This window comes from Sorghum bicolor, chromosome 7 (genome assembly GCF_000003195.3).
Source record: "Sorghum bicolor cultivar BTx623 chromosome 7, Sorghum_bicolor_NCBIv3, whole genome shotgun sequence".
Taxonomy (NCBI): domain Eukaryota; kingdom Viridiplantae; phylum Streptophyta; class Magnoliopsida; order Poales; family Poaceae; genus Sorghum; species Sorghum bicolor.
This window is the reverse complement of record NC_012876.2, coordinates 12936079-12953299: the sequence shown is the minus strand read 5'-3', so window position 1 is coordinate 12953299 and position 17221 is coordinate 12936079. Positions and strand designations below refer to the sequence as shown.

At 42.8% G+C, this 17221-nt stretch overlaps 1 protein-coding gene across 1 annotated transcript; it reads left to right on the top strand.

The window, feature by feature from the left end:
- On the top strand, positions 6415-10036 carry LOC8073256 (glutamyl-tRNA reductase-binding protein, chloroplastic). Its single transcript, XM_002445245.2, has 5 exons — positions 6415-6847; positions 7647-7727; positions 8009-8113; positions 8891-9040; positions 9563-10036. The coding sequence occupies exons 1-5, from the start codon at positions 6473-6475 to the stop codon at positions 9785-9787; spliced, it is 936 nt and encodes a 311-aa protein (XP_002445290.1). The 5' UTR covers positions 6415-6472; the 3' UTR covers positions 9788-10036.

Below are 17221 nucleotides of genomic sequence, written 5' to 3'. Positions count from 1 at the left end.
TCTTGTTGGTAGGGGCCACTATTTTGTTGATGGCATCAATAGATCTTCGACTAATTTCAATCCCCCTTTGATGCACCATAAAACCAAGAAACTGTCCTGCCGATACACCAAATGCACACTTATTGGGATTCATTTTCAAACCATGCTTCCTTGTGCATTCCAACACCTTTCGTAGATCGGCAAGATGCTTTGTGAAGTCTCCAGACTTAACCACCACATCATTAATATAAATCTCCACCAGCTTGCCGATGAACTCATGAAATTTAAAATTCATGGCCCTCTGATAAGTAGCACCAGCATTCTTCAAGCCAAAGGTCATGACTATCCATTCAAACAACCCAACATGACCAGGACATCTAAATGCAGTCTTTGGAATATCCTCTTCAGCCATGAATATTTGATTGTACCTTGTATTGCCATCCATAAAACTGATAATCCGATGTCCAGCCGCAGCATCAACTAGCAGATCGGCAACTAGCATCGGGTAGCCATCCATCGGTGTAGCCTTGTTAAGATTTCTGAAATCAATGCAGACCCGAAGCTTTCCATTTTTCTTGTAGACTGGAACCACATTGGAAATCCACTCGGCATACCGACACCACCGAATAAATTTAGCTTCAATGAGTTTGGTTATTTCGGCCTTAATATCAGGAAGAATATTTGGATTACATCGGCGAGCTGGCTGTTGATGTGGCCGAAATCCAGACTTGATAGGCAACCGATGTTCAACAATCGATCGGTCCAAACCAGACATCTCAGTATAATCCCAAGCAAAGCAATCTTTATATTCCTTTAACAAATTAGTCAACTGCTGCTTACACTCAAAATTTAATTTAGCACTAATAAAAGTAGGCCTAGGTTTATCACCACTACCTATATCTATTTCTACCAAATCATCGGCCGATATGAATCCCTGGCCTAACTTTCCGTCATCGGCGAACCTATCCATCAAAAACCTTCATCAGAACCGACTGCTTGGATCGGTGGAATTTTATAATCGACAACCTTGAGAAAATATTTCTCCCAAGCTTCTCCTGAAATACACCTAGTTCTCTCATAGGTGTCTGCCTCTGCCGATGCAATAACATAGGAAGAATCCCCTGGGACAATCTCAATCTTGTCACCTACCCACTGGACCAAGCATTGGTGCATTGTAGACGGGATGCAACAATTGGCATGAATCCAATCTCTTCCCAACAGTAAGTTATAAGCACCCTTTCCACTGATCACAAAGAAGGTCGTCGGCAAGGTTTTGCTACCGATGGTCAACTCAACACAGATAGCCCCCTTAACCGGAGACACATTCCCTTCAAAGTCTTTGAGCATCATATCGGTCTTGGTTAAATCTTGATCTCCTTTCCCAATCTTCCGATACACTGCGTATGGCATGATATTGATAGCAGCTCCACCATCAATCAAAATCTTGGTCATTGGCTGACCATCCACTCTTCCTTTGACAAATAGAGCCTTAAGATGTTGCCTTTCATCATCGGCAGGCTTTTCAAAGATAGCCATCATCGGATCCAGAGCCAGCTGAGCTATCTGGTTGGAAAACTCTAACTCATCATCACTGGACGGCGCAAGGAATTCCATCGGCAACGTAAATACCATGTTGACACTTGCCGATGGACCTTTTCCCTTGGGATCTGATTGTTGCTGATCTCCAGACTGATCAACGTTCTCGCCCTTGCTTAACTCCTCTCGCCTCTCGTGCTGCAACCTTCTCTTCTGCGTCCTAGTCAACCCCTCTGGACACCATGGAGGAAGTTGCTGCTACCTTACCGATGGACGATGATTTTCCCTTGACTCCATCCGATAAGTATTGGCGTCTCTGCAGAAAATGAACTCATCGGGAACCCGCGCATTAGCCATCTCTTCGAGTTCTTCCTGGTTCCTAGGAAAATATCCAACACGATCGCCGAGCTTGTCGTGCACACTGAGACTGCCCCCCAGCCGATCATGAACAGATGCTCTTCCCCTAATCGGTCCATTGAATCGGCGATCATTATCGTGATAACGCCGATCGGATCTGTCATACCGATCATAACCATTACACTCAGGACAATCTCTGACAGTGGGAAGCTTGATATTCTCCTCCCAGCAATGGATGAAGAACGGGCAATTCCAGTGATCCCTATGCCGATTTCACTCCTGTCGGCGTCTTTCTTCTTCTCGACGATAGTCCTCTTGCTGGCGCCGATACCGATCCTCACGTTGCTGCCAAGTCTCCCGCGGCCTTCTGTGAGTTATCACAATACCAGATCGGGGAGGCCTTCCTGAATTAGCCCCTTCCTGGATCAAGCCTTTTCCCTTGGCATCGGCAGTAGTGATCTGATGCTGAGGATCCACCGATGCACTCCTTTCAGCTGCTTCCGATGTTAAGACCTTGGCTTTTCCCTTGGCATCTAGCATGTTTGTTGGAAAAGGATGTTGATCAATCTTCATCGGCTTCTGAGCTTTAGAGCTGTCGAATTTGATCCTTCCAGACTCTATAGCCAATTGCAGCTGTTGTCTAAAGACTTTGCATTCATTAGTGCCATGAGAAGTTGCATTGTTCCACTTGCAATATTTCATCCTTTTCAATTCTTCAGCCGATGGGATCACATGATTGGGTGACAACTTGATTTGACCCTCTTGAAGTAGAAAGTCAAATATCCTATCGGCCTTAGTGATGTCAAACGCGAATTTCTCTAGCTCTTTATGTCCAAAAGGACAAGACATCGGCTTTTTATTTTTCACCCATTCTGCCAAGCCAATGACTGGTTCTTCATTAGAATCCGAGCTTGCCGCTTCATCCACAAATGACACCTTTTTGTTCCATGCTCTCTTGGGCTCGAAAGGCTTGATATCTTGATCAGAAATTCTCTGCACCAAATGACTTAAGCTTTCAAACTCCTGAGATGCATACTTGTCCCTTATGTGTGGCAATAAACCCTGGAAAGCCACATCGGCTAGCTGCCGATCATCCAGAACCAGGCTATAGCATTTGTTCTTGACTTCCCGTATCCTCTGCACAAAACTTTCAACCAATTCATCATTGCGTTGCCTTAATTTGACCAAATCGGTGATCTTCTTCTCATGGACACCAGAAAAGAAGTATTTGTGGAATTGCTTCTCTAGATCGGCCCAAGTAACCACTGAGTTGGGAGGTAATGATATAAACCAAGTAAAAGCCGATCCAGATAATGATGATGAGAATAAGCGAACCCTTAACTCGTCCCTATTAGCAGCTTCTCCGCATTGGATGATGAACCTGTTGACATGCTCCATGGTCGACGTATCATCTTGCCCAGAAAACTTGGTAAAATCTGGCACTTTGTACCGATTTGGAAGCAGGATTAAATCATATGCGGGAGGATACGGTGTCCGATAAGAGTAAGTGTTGACTTTGGGTTTTATCCCAAATTGATCTCTCATTACTTCAGCAATCTTATCGGCCCAATAGGCATCGGCATCTTGCCAATGAGGCGGTTGCGGATCCGGCATCTGCTGGTAAGCTTCCACGTGTCTGTGCAGCACACGTTCTGTATGGAACATTGGATTAATCATTTGGCCACCTATCTGCTGACCACCAAACTGTTGCCCGCCGATCTATTGTCCGCCGATCTGCTGTCCACCGATCTGCTGTCCGCCGATCTGCCGCCCAAGATTCATTGGCTGGTTGGGTAATCTCTGATTCTAGAATCTGGGGTAGATCTGGCCTTGCTGAAACCCTGTAGCCTGATGATTCTGTTGGGGCGTTTGCGGAAAGACTTGCTGCCCAAGCCATCCACTATCAGCATTGATCGGCATAGATCCTGCCGATGTCTGGTAATTGGGCATCATCATTGAATTAACATACCCTGGCTAAGTCATAAATCTCTGTTGCGTCGGCATTGAATCTGCCGATGCATTAGGCATCTGGAATGTTGGAGCTTGAGAATTCCCAGTATAAGGCCTGGCAGTAGTAGTTGTAGTATACTGGGGACTCTAGTTCATCGGCATATTTGGAGGTGCCGATGCCGTAGGAGCCTTGCCTCTCACGTCAGCTGCCTGAGATGTGCCAGGTGCCTTCAGCGAGTATTCCGGGGGCATACCATAACCCCACCAATTAGGAGGGACAGATCCCGACATTACCGATGCCAATAGATCTGTAGTAAACTTGATCGACTCATCTGATGTTGATGGATTGAACGACATCGGCGTGGATTGCGCATTAGAGACTCCTAGCGTGCTTGGGGCGTAGTAGCCTCTGTGCCTGCAGCAGCCGTGGTAGCCGATGGAGCCGTAACCACTGGCGATCCTGGTTGATGATAAGCAGGGCCCGTATAATTTGGTGGCAATTGTTCTTCTTTGAAAGTTCTAGCCACGGCGTTGAAAACCGTATTGGACAGCACACCAGCTTGATTGATCAAGGCACGGTTGATAGCATTATCAACCATGTCTTGGAGTTTACCAGGATTGGCGTCAAAAGTAACCTGCCGAGGGGCCGGCAGTGCTTCTTTCTGGATTACTTCGCCGCTCCTGTTGATGCTGAAGGACTTCAAACATTGCTACTTGTAATCCTCCATGGCTTTTGCAATAACTTGCTTCTGCTCATCCTTGAGATTGGCTTTCGTCACAGGGATGACGTTCTCTTGATCGAATTCGGTAGTCGACATGCCGATCTTGATCTTGAATCTTGTCCCACCGGGCGTTCCAAAAGATGTGTTGATGCAAAAGCTGATCTGCAAACACAAAGGGCTAATACCCGATTCAAACGTTAAGGCATGCCAGCCGATTTGACCTTACTATCGGTAAAGGTGATAACTCGAATACTTTGGTCCCGACAACAGTGATGCGCCCGGATGCCACGGCCAAGAGGTATTCACGCGGAACTTGAGAATACGCCGAGCTTAAGTCGACGAACTCCTAAGAACTCGTAATAAAAGGAAAATACGACGAAGTCGTCGAAAAAGTAGATGCTGGAATATGAGTAAAAACGTGTATTTGATTGATTGATAGATTATATCGATTACAAGGCCCTAGGGTCCACATTTATACCCTGCTCAAAGAGCTACAACCAGACACGACTAGAACTCGAATTCCAAATTTAACAGAATCTGTGTACAAAACAATTTAAACAACTAAGAAAAACATAAAACTATCCTGCCGTGACAAGCTGGGACACCACCACGGACCAAGTAGTTGTCGTGACAAGCTGAGACACCACCACGGACCAAGTGGCAACCTCCAAGTCTTTCTTCCACGTCATCGGCAGACTCCCCATCGGCAACGATCAATACTGGCCATCGGCATCACCACCCACGGACTTAGCCACATTCAATCCTTATCGGCAACTCTCCTGCAGACCAGTCACTATTACCCTTTCTTGCCGATCTACATCCTACCGATCCTGGGTAAGTGTCTAAAAACGGTGTCAACAGCTGTTAAAAAAAGGAAAAAGTCTACCTACCCGAAACTATTTAAAGTAGACTACTTCATCTCCCGAACTATAAAACTGGATATTTTACCCTCTGAATATTCAAAACCGGTCAACTAATCCCTTGAGTGGTTTTGGAGGGTGGTTTTGTCTTTTTCTTTTTTATTTATTTTCACTGAATATTTTAAAAACCATAATAAATCATAAAAAAATCATAAAATGAAGAATTCAATTTTATTGGACTGTTGATGAGTAGATCTACACAGTGAATATATAATATAATATATTTTAGTACAATGTTTTTGCTGTCGATTTAAATCTATGTTTTTCTATAATTAATAAGAATAATTCATACGTGTAGTTCATATGGTTCAATTATAGTAAAATTTTAATGGTGAGCTCATTATTGTATGCTTGAACTATGATAAATGTTTCGTACCCATTGGATCATGTATAACTTAGTTATAAATTTATTTAGCTTTATTCTTATTAAATATATGCTTTATCTATAAGTAAGTTATACGTGATCCAATGAGTATGAAAATTTTACCATAGTTGAAGCATACAATAACGAGCCCACCATAAAAACTTTACCACAATTGGACCATAGAAACTACATATATGAATTATTCAAATTATTTACAGAAAAACATAGATTTAAATCTATAACAAAAACTTTGTACTAAAGTATACCATATTATATATTTACTGTGTAGATCTACTCATCAAGAGTCCAACAAATTGAATTTTTCATTTTATGTTTTTTCTATGATTTATTATGATTTTTTAAAGATTTAGCGGAAATAAATAAAAAAAGACAAAACCACTCTCTAAAACCACTCGAGAGGGTTTGAGCGGTTTTGAAATTTTAGGGGTGAAATATCTGATTTTATAGTTTAGAGATGAAATAGTTCACCCTAGATAGTTTGTGGGGTTATATAGATTTTTTCTTTTTTAAAAAAGGCAAATTTGACCGTAGACTGTTGGACGCCTATCTCTAGTCTCTAGACTCTCTACTCAATCTCACCCCTCAAAATCCCCCACCAAATCTGAACCTCCAATTTTTTGGCCATGTCGTCGTCTTCGCCTTCCCTCCTCTCATCGCGGCTCCCCTCCCCCGCCGCCACCCTCTTCACAAAGAAGCCGGCTTCCCTGCGCTCCGTTTCCTCTGCGACGGCGAGGCACGGGGTTCGGTTAGTGGTAGCCGCGGCGTCGGCGGCCGCAGCGGCACCGGTGTCCGCCGCGCAGGTAAGACCGTCGGCAGCGGAGGTAGCGCGGACGGTCGTGGAGCTTGCCGCGTCTGGGACGCTCTCCGTGGTGGGCCCCGACGGCTGGCCTCTCGGCGTCGGCGCGCGCTTCGTCACGGATGCTGCCGGTGCCCCCGCGCTCTGTCTGGCTGCCGCGGGGGTCGCCGCGCCCGATGCGCCGTCCAGCTTCCACGTCGAGGTGAGGCGACGATGTTCGGCTGCTCATAAAGATTGGGTTTTTAGGGTTTCTATAAGATACAATTCCTGTGCTAAGGTAGTGTCAAGCCCGGAAAAGATTCAGTTTCCCTTTCCATCTGATCTGGCGTTCCGTGTTGAGCCGACGATGCGAAATGCTCACAGATTTTAGAGTTGTATGAAATAGCTTGCATTTCAGTATGCAGTCCACCACAATAGAAGGTTGCCTAACTATGTGATATGGGAATTAAATTTAAGTTCTAACTGTTACATTATTTGTAATTTTTTTTATGTTGGATAAATTACTTAGTAAGGGTGTTAAGAAAATCATGCAAAGAATGGAACTTTGCAACTTATTTATTATTTATTGTTTGACTTTGCAAAACATGTTTCATTGAGAAGGGGTTTTTTTTACAAGGATTAAGAAGGTTGATTAGTGTTATATAATGGAACTACTTTGCCTCATGCTTCTCTTTTGTATGAAACTAGGAGGATTCCCGCGCGTTGCCATGGGTATGAAGAAGGAATATAAATAGGTTAGAATGTGTATTGCCTAGTTGGACAACTTGCATGTTCATAGAAATAGGTGACTTACCAATGTGGATATTACAATTGAATGAGCTAGTGGATTTTAATTGCGTGTGATAGTGGATTGGCTAGTTGGATAGCTTGCATGTTGAGAGAAATAGGTAGTGGGGTTTTGCTTTATAAGAGTACAAGATAGGTGTCTTCACTGGTAGCAGTGTGGTTCTTTTATTTATATAATATGCTTACCATTCCTTTTTACCTTTCGGTGGCTGCAGTTTCGACAGAGTGGGGCTAGGACACCACAATGTACTATGCTTGGTGCCTTAACTAAGCCTAGTGACATGTCTGTATTGAAGGTAAAATTATTAGTGTGTTGCATTTTGCTAAATACATGAATTTTGTTGTGAATTAGCCAATGTCTATAATGGCAGTCTGTCCACAGTCCACCCTAGGCATGTCCTAATATACGATATTGTAAATGAACTATCTTTTTCCATAATTTTTTCTTTGACTCATTCTTAGGCTCTAAGCCATCATTGCTTCCCATGCTTGAGCGTAGTTTTGTTTTTATTTTTTTAACCAAAGCACTTGAGCATGGTTGGACCAATATTTTGTATTGTGCCTTGTAATTATGCAGAAGCTTTCTACTAGGTGGCAAAAGAAATTTGGGGAAGAGATTGATCAAGATCTTTTGTATTTAATATCTGTTGATCGGATCTTGCACATGGAAGATTTTAATGAGGTAGAACATACACTTTTATTCAATTTTTTTAGTCTCTTTAAATTGTTTTTTTTGTTTTTCATATCATAAATAAGTAAAACTCAGAGCTCTTATTCTAGTACTCCTACTGGAGTAGATTGTTTATCATTTGACTATGAAATCACTTGGTTTTTCCATTTTCTGAAGGAAAGAAACCTAATTTTCTTCATTTACAATAGTTATATGTGCTCTCATTTCCCAACACTCGTGGACATAATGAGCAGGTAGAAATTGCACTGAGTTATCCATGGACCGAGTTTCAATTGTTGCTGTTTAGTTAGCCACCCGAAGGCCCTAGGCCCACCTAGCACCCAATGGGCTTATTTGGCCGAATTTGTCACAATTTATTATTTACAACAATTCCTGAAAATGTTTTCCAGACAACATAACATCTTGTAATTAACCAATAGTAAGTGCATATTACTTCGGCAATATTATATTAAAAGATTAAAAGAGGGGATTAGAATCATAAAAATATTTTATATTTGTCGAATGAGCAACAGCAATGGATGGTCATGATCTTCCTAATTTGCCAAATTGAAACATTATAAGTAGTATGGATTACTCAAATGTTCTCTTGACCCTTGGAGATAATGCAAGTCAAAGGACCTGGCACTTGTTATTTTTCTCTCCAATATGCTGCAATAAAATGCTTCCACACTTTACTTCTACTCCCTATTAGCACTTAGGATTGTTTGGCACTAAAGGTTCGCTAAACTATGCAATTCTGCTGCCTGCTGATTTATTCTGTCCATTCAGGATGGCATGTGGGTAGTTCCATCAGAGTACACAAGTGCAGAACCTGATCCTCTACGCAATTTTGCTGAAAACATTGTGGAGGAATTTAACAGCAAAAATGCTGAAGACGTCCATAGGATATACAACATATATGTCGAATCAGATTTACAGGTACTGATCTCATTAAATTTCCTACCGCTTTATTTCTTGCAAGATGCCTATCGTGAAACCAGTGAAAGCTCTCTGCTTCTTGATAGATATCTTATGGTGAAACAATGAAGTTCATTTTTGTTGGTCTTTGTATTACTTATGAACTATATATAATCAAATTACACCTCATTTTGGGTAAAATATTGCAATAGCGGGTTGAAAGTAGATAATTTCGTGTGGTTTTCCCCCATAGAATAGATACCAAGGAATGGAAGTGCCTGTTTGTACTTTTTCAATCTGAAGGTTGAATGACTGGCTATTATCGACAGCTCAAAAATAATCCCTGATGCTCTCTTATGAGAATTTTATTTCAAGACATGTTTTTGATAGAGGGGATCAGGATCCAAAATTCCAAATCCTTGGCATTTGGTTCAATTTGAACAAAGTACAAAAAAATACCTAGAGCACCTCTGCTTTTCCAAACAGAGTAGGTGTCTAGTTCAGCTTTGCCTCTCGGGAATTCATATTGTCCTGTGGTGACAGGTGGCAGATGTGAAGATCATATGGGTTGACAGGTTAGGTTTCGACTTTCATGTTCATTCTGGGGAAGGTGTCTTTGCTGTTCGGATCCCTTTTTCACGGGAGGTCACTGATGAGAAGGGGGTAAAATCATCATTCAACATGATGTCTCATCATGCCTGGGAGGTGGAAAAGAGCTATGCCAGTCCAGAGTTTGAGAAAGTACAGTTCTTGAAGAAGGTCAGATAGCAGTGCGAATTCTATTTCTGTGGTCCATTATTTTTTGTTATTCAGAGGAGTATAGTGCGGAGTTTTGGTTCCTCTTAACATGTATTGTTTGTCTTATATATTGGTCATCATTTTTTGTACCAAATACATTTGATGCAATTGACATCATGAATTATGTGATAGAAATTTATTTGAGAAGAGCAATGAATTTTGACTGTAAGAATAACTCTGGACCGTGAGATGGGAAGTAAATTAGATCTCACATGAAAACCGTGCTCTCTGGTAAGGTTATTACTATTTGGTCATGTGTACTTCTGAATGTAAAGCTTGGTTTTAGCATGTAAAATGCCTGGAGAATTCACATGATAGCAGCTGAAGCATCTGGTAAGCATTCAATTGGTATTCTCATGTATTAGAAAATCATATGGTTATCCATAGAGTGTAAAACTTCAATGTAGCTGTCTAGTCATGAATTTTTTAGCGTCTGACAATTGTACATTGCAGCATATGCTGCATGATGTAAATTCAATACATGATATATAACCAATTGTTCAGTTAGCAAAATAAGCGATTGCTACAGGGAAAAAAAGAAGGGGTCTTCCCAGTATGGGCATATGCCTGTGTCCAGTTGGCATTACTACGCCCGATCTGAGTCATGTTTGTGTTTTAGATAGTGCTGAAGATCTCTTACCTTGTGATTTCCTGCATGTGCAAGGAACATGCTGGTAAGAGCTTGCAGGACATGATTGGAGGGAGCCAGTGAGGTCAATGGGTTTTCATGTGGGAGGAATTCTAACCATCTGACTCCTATATGGGCATCCCATCTGAGGTCTTGTTTAGTTCACCCTGAAAACCAAAATCTTTTTAAGATTCTTCGTCACATCGAATCTTACGCCGCATGTATAGAGTATTAAATATAGACAAAAATAAAAACTAATTGCACAGTTTATCTGTAAATCACGAGATGAATCTTTTAAGCCTAGTTACTTCATGATTGGATAATGTTTATCAAATAAAAACGAAAGTGCTACAGTTCCGAAAACTTTTCAGTTTTGGGAAACAAGGCCTGACTCCTATATGGGCACAAGAAGCATGCTGCGTAAACCTTTTTTTGGTTTGTTTTTCAAATTACAAGGAGGGGAGCTACCTACGGTGCTCCCATTGAAAGTTTGCTATGGCCTTGTTTAGTTCCGAAAATATTTCGGATTTCGGTACTGTAGCACTTTCGTTTGTTTGTGACAAATATTATCCAATTATGGACTAACTAGAATTAAAAGATTTATCTCGCGATTTCCAGCTAAACTGTGTAATTAGTTTTTGCTTTCGTTTATATTTAATGCTTCATGCATGTGCCGCAAGATTCGATGTGACGGGGAATCTTGAAAACTTTTTGCTTTTTGGGGTGAACTAAGGCCTTGTTTAGTTCGCAAAAATTTTCAAGATTCCTCGTCACATCTAATCTTTGGTCGCATGCATGGAGCTTTAAATATAGACGAAAATAAAAACTAATTGCACAATTTACCTATAATTTGTGAGATGAATCTTTTGAGTCTAGTTACTTTATGATTGGACAATATTTATCAAATAAAAACGAAAATACTACAGTAGCCAAAAACCTAAAATTTTGCCAACTAAACAAGGCCTATGCCCTAAACTCGAAGGTGCACATGCCATGAGTACTACTAGCTATGTACTCGTGAGCAGAATTTTCTATGCCATGAAATTTCTATAGCAGATCTATGCTTCATGCATGTGCCGCAAGATTCGATGTGACGGGGAATCTTGAAAACTTTTTGCTTTTTGGGGTGAACTAAGGCCTTGTTTAGTTCGCAAAAATTTTCAAGATTCCTCGTCACATCTAATCTTTGGTCGCATGCATGGAGCTTTAAATATAGACGAAAATAAAAACTAATTGCATAATTTACCTATAATTTGTGAGATGAATCTTTTGAGTCTAGTTACTTTATGATTGGACAATATTTATCAAATAAAAACGAAAATACTACAGTAGCCAAAAATCTAAAATTTTGCCAACTAAACAAGGCCTATGCCCTAAACTCGAAGGTGCACATGCCATGAGTACTACTAGCTATGTACTCGTGAGCAGAATTTTCTATGCCATGAAATTTCTATAGCAGATTTTTTTTTTTGACAATTATAGCAGATCGACGAAGCCTTGCCTTTTCATGCCCAAAGTTTTGCCTGAATTTTTTTTGTTCATTCTTTAACTCTCGGAGTAAAAGTTGGAAACTAGCTGTTCAGCACACGTAAAAAGGGTGCAGAAATGTCATCAAAGTGATCTGAATCTGATTGGCGAAATACAGGTCGGAGCTGAGCGTGTTCCGTTCTGGACTCTCATCGTCCTAGCTGATAGCGACTCATGATGGATTAGTAGTGGAATCATGTTCATCCTTTGCACACGGGAAACTGGACAACTATCGTTTATACGGTATTAACACCGGGCGACTTATTTTGACAGTCTCTGAAAACGACATGCTATGCTTTTCATGGTCCGTCGAATCGCATTCTTTCCTGTTGCCGTGCCGGTAGCGGTAGTCAGTCGTCAGGCGTATTCGCACCGTGAACGTGAAGAAGAATCAAAGGTATACCTTAGAAAAATTTCCCCCCTGATTTCGCCGTGCTTTTTCGAAAGTGATTTGAGTTGATACATGATCGTGCCGTTGTATTTGGTGTGACTAGAAACTGCTAGCCAGCAGCTTTCTTTACTGCCCTGCCTAAATCCACAGCTCCATCAATCCATGGTATGACTCATCATCCGCAACATGCAGGGTAGTATCTGCTGTGGTAATTGCATTAGCTGCCCCATTTCTTTTCAGTGTTTAGCTCATAACTACACTATCTGCATACAAATGGACGATTTTGCGGTATACTCGTTCCAATATTCGGAGATTCCAATTTGCGAGATGTGTAGATGAAATCTGTGTACGCAGAATGGCACAGGGAAATCCGGAAATGCAATCTGTAATTCGTCAATTCACATGCTATATTCTGCTTCTACCTTTTCACCAATTAATTACCCAAACAGTAATACTACTGAAAATCAGTGCCAGATACAATCGTTGAAAGAATTTTCCATCCACAAGAAAAAGAAAATGATTTTGGTCAGATGTTGTTGGCTTCGTCCTCCCCACTGGGCAGCTTGATGTACCGATGGCCCGCCATGATCTCCTCCACTTCCTCCACGCTCTCCCTGCACTCGAAGTAGTAGGCGGTGACGGCGGCGACGGAGAACACCTCCACGGCGCCGAGCAGCAGCACGTAGGCGACGCCCGCGGCCACCCCGGCGGCGGCGCTGCGTGGCCACCATCTGACCGCGAGCGTGTACACGGGCGACACCGCGGCGCTGAGCGCGCACGTGGCGACCACGTACACCACGGCCTGCGCGCCGCGGCCTCGCATCAGGCGCCACGCGCGCGACACCGCGCCGGCGCCCCGCCGCCCGGGCTCCGCCGCGGACACGGCCACGGCCACGTCGCAGACGACGGTGAGGTAGACGAGGAAGAGCGCGGCCAGGAGCGCCAGCAGCGCGTCGAGGAAGAGGAGCAGGAGGGAGTAGTCGAGGAGGATGACCGCGAGCACGGCCAGGGCGAGGATGGCGGCGGCGCACGCCAGCTCCAGGACGTACCCGAACGCGACGGTCAGTATGGGTCCCCAGACGTTGCCCCTCGCCGCGCCGAGCGCGGCCCCCACGGCGGCGCGCCGGTCGGTGGAGGAGTAGGCGGCGACTGCGGCGAAGACGGTGGCGATCTTGATGGCGGACCCGGCCACCACGGCGCCGAGGAGGCAGGCTCCGACGGCGAGCAGGAGGCGCTTGAGGTCGGACTGGAGGGCCCGGACGAGGTCCCGGTACGCGGCGGTGGCCGGGTCCACGCGGCTGATGGCGTCCGCGTCGAGAAGCACCGCGGCGGCCAGCGGCTGCACGGAGAGGGCGTTGCCGAGGAGCAGCGCCGCGGCGAGCGCGGCCGTGAGGACCAGCAGCGGGAAGAAGAGCGCGGCGTTCCGGACCGGGAGGACGGCGCCGTGCTTCAGGAACGTCAAGAAGCCCGGCGGCGAGGGCGGCTGCTGGCTCGTGGTGGCGGCGGCGGCGGCGGCTGGGGGATCCATGGCCATGGCTGGTCCTGGTCGGTCGGCCGGTCTGAAGAGAAAGGGGATCGGAGCGAGGAGAAAGGGGGGCAGAGGCCGGCTGGCTGGCGGCTAGTCGTTAGCGCGTGGTGGAAGGGAGCAGGACAATGGATGGATTGGTGAGGCTTTTGTAAGGGAGACGGCGGCTGAGGGTCAGGGAATTGGACCTTTTTGACTGGGTGCGGAGTGGAGAAGAGGGAAGCCGGGGAATAAGCGCATGTTGGAGACGACATGGAAGGAAGGTTCTTTACATGGGATTGGACGGCAACATGGATGTCTTCTGATCCGGCGAGTGGGGCACATGTTTGTCTTCTCCGTCTCCGTGGATGCGATGCAACTACCGGCTGCGGAGAAAAATATGCGCCCAAGTACTTGTAGATCCCACAAGTTCCCCCTAATTGATTGTGAGTTTGTGACGCGAGATTTAACAGTACAAACCAATGCTTGGTCCATGCTTTGCTAACGAACTTGTGGAATTCAATAAGGCACGATAGCAAAACAGAACTTGCAGGGCAGCTTGCTCACCTATTTAGCAATATTTTCCTCTCACAACAAACAAGCGAACAATACTTTCAGCCGTAACTTATGAGCTAAATGAACAGGCCGGAGAGTTTTATTTCTACCTTCCCTCGTACATTTGCAAGAGAAGCATAATTTGGAGAGTGGGTGAGCATTTCTAGTAGGTTGCATTAGAGATTAATCGAGTCGTGCTAGGTGATTGCTTTGCAAGTGGATTTGCTTCATACTCTTAGATATTACCACCTTCTAGCTGGTTTAGAGATTAGCTCCATAGAAGCACAAGGAGTTTCTATGGGTTTCTTGTGCTCATTCCCACCGGTGGAAGGGAAAAGACAATTTTATTAGTACGTACAAGGTGTGTGTGGAGTGGTTCTTTGGTTCTACCGGCTTAGAGATTAAGCGTTCGGGTAATGATGCAAGCTTGCAGGATTGTAAGGCTTGATGGATGAAAGAGGAATATTTAACCCACCTCACCGTGGATTAAGGGTGCACCGAGTCCACAAAAAAATTCGGTGTCTCTAAATATTTGGTACTAATGTATAAGGGCACTCACAATGCAAGACTTTTTTTTTTGCGAACGCGCAATGCAAGACTCTATTACAGAGTCTAAGACAATTGATTACATATTATTTATGGTATTTTGCTGATGTGGCAGCATATTTATTGAAGAAAGAGGTAGAAAAAAATAAGACTTCAAATCTTATTTAGACTCTAAGTCCACATTGTTCGAGGTAATGAATAACTTTAGACTCTGCATTGTGATGCTCTAAGGGTGGCGTTGCATCATCATTTAAGATGGCAGTGGACATCGCCACAGGCCAAAGCTGAGCGATGAAAGTAACGACAAAACAAATAATTATAAAATAAATAACGATATCGTGCAATACTTTCAGATAAAATATATAATGATATATTTTATGCGTTTACAAAATTCTCTACTGAGCATCACCCATGGAATAAATTTTGTACTAAAACAAGATCACCCCACTATTTATGTGAGTGAATCATGGCCGATTGTGAGATCTATCTATCCAATGCTCAAAATCACACTATATTTTGTATCTTCTACATGAAGCTCTTCCTGACACCCTTATTGTCTATCACTTTTCTTGATGAGATTTTTAGCCATTCTTAACTTCTAGATGGCCTTGCTATCCTAGGACACCTCAATGTGCATTTCTCCAATGGGTCTTTCAGGATGCGTTTTTTAGATATTTGGGCGAAGAATGAACATTGAATCTGACTGTATCACTTAGACCTCTTTCCACTTTGTATCTATTTCTAGATTGTTTGTGGGCTCGAGCTATCTAGCCTATGTTGGCCTAGTTGTGTTTCCTTAAGTTTTCTTTAGTAAAAAAAACTTAAGAAAACTTGTCTCAAAAAACTTAAGGAAACTCAAGAAAGCTTAAGGAAACGATCCTAAAGAAAACTTAAGGAAATGAGACAAGGTTATTTTGACTAAAGAAAACTTAAGGAAACGAGACAAGGTGATCCTAGTTGTGTTTTTTGTGATTGTATTGAAACTATATTCCATTTATTCTTTCAGGGTCCAGTGGTTCCAAAAGAGATAATTGCTATTATAGCGCCTCTAACATACCTATGAGTTTACAATAATGTTGGCAGTGGTGTGAAATTTAGCTTCCATTTGGTAAAAAATATCACCCTTGGGGTGTTGCAGCCATTTGTTGGGCAATTTAGAAGAGGAGGAATAAAGAATGTTTTGAGAAAAAGCTTATCAATAATCCCCTTGAGATAACTTGTCATGCATGTGCGCTTATGATTTATTAGTCAGGACTTTATGCAGAAATGGATCTGATATTTTGGCTGCCCACACTGGCAAGTGAACATGATACTACTTCAAGATGGTGAATCGTTTGAGCAGGAAGAAGATTCAACTTGAGCAAGGAATGACAAGATATATCCGTGATGGGAGGCGTAGTTAGATTTTGGTTGTTGTAGCTTGGCTTCTGCTAGCCTTTTGATATTTGCTTTCTCTTCTGCTATCGTCGTTTGGCCGGTTTAGGCTTCTACTAACTTTTTTTTAACTCCTATCATATTAAATATTTGAACACATACATGATACATGAAGTACTAAATCTATACTATTTACAAAACTAAAAACATAGTTATATAGAATAATTTGTGAGACTAATCTTTTGAGCTTAATTAGTCTTCAAGATGGTGAATCGTCTAAGCGGGAAGAAGATTCAACTTGAGCAAGGAATGACAAGATATGTCCGTGATGGGAGGCGTAGTTAGATTCTGGTTGCTGTAGCTTGGCATTCTAATGGGGATAGTAGCACCACTGGCTTTAAGGTATATTCATTGTTAGATTAATTAACACCATTGGCATTCTAATGGGGATAGTAAAAACCATCAATGCATTTTTTGGTAACGTCTGCAGAAAATAACCAAAACTATCCACTCACTGAAACATGGCATATACTTAAGACAAATAGTGTGGTACATTCGCATTATTTTTCATCTTTTGACATTACATGGTTGATGAGACTACTTTAGTATCCGCCACACCAGATGAGAACATGTCTAATAAAACAATGATAGATTGAAAAGGTTCCGTCCTCATCCAGAATATGAAAGGAGCATTGCTCACGCCACAACAAACACGCACTAAACATTTCCTTTAACTTAAACAAATACAGAAATCTCTATAGCAGTTTTTTCATAGTACATAAACAGAACCATATTAAAATGATGACCACATAAGTATAGTAAATTTCAGCAATGGAAATATCTACTTATGGAGAGTCATAATATTTTCTGACAAGCAGA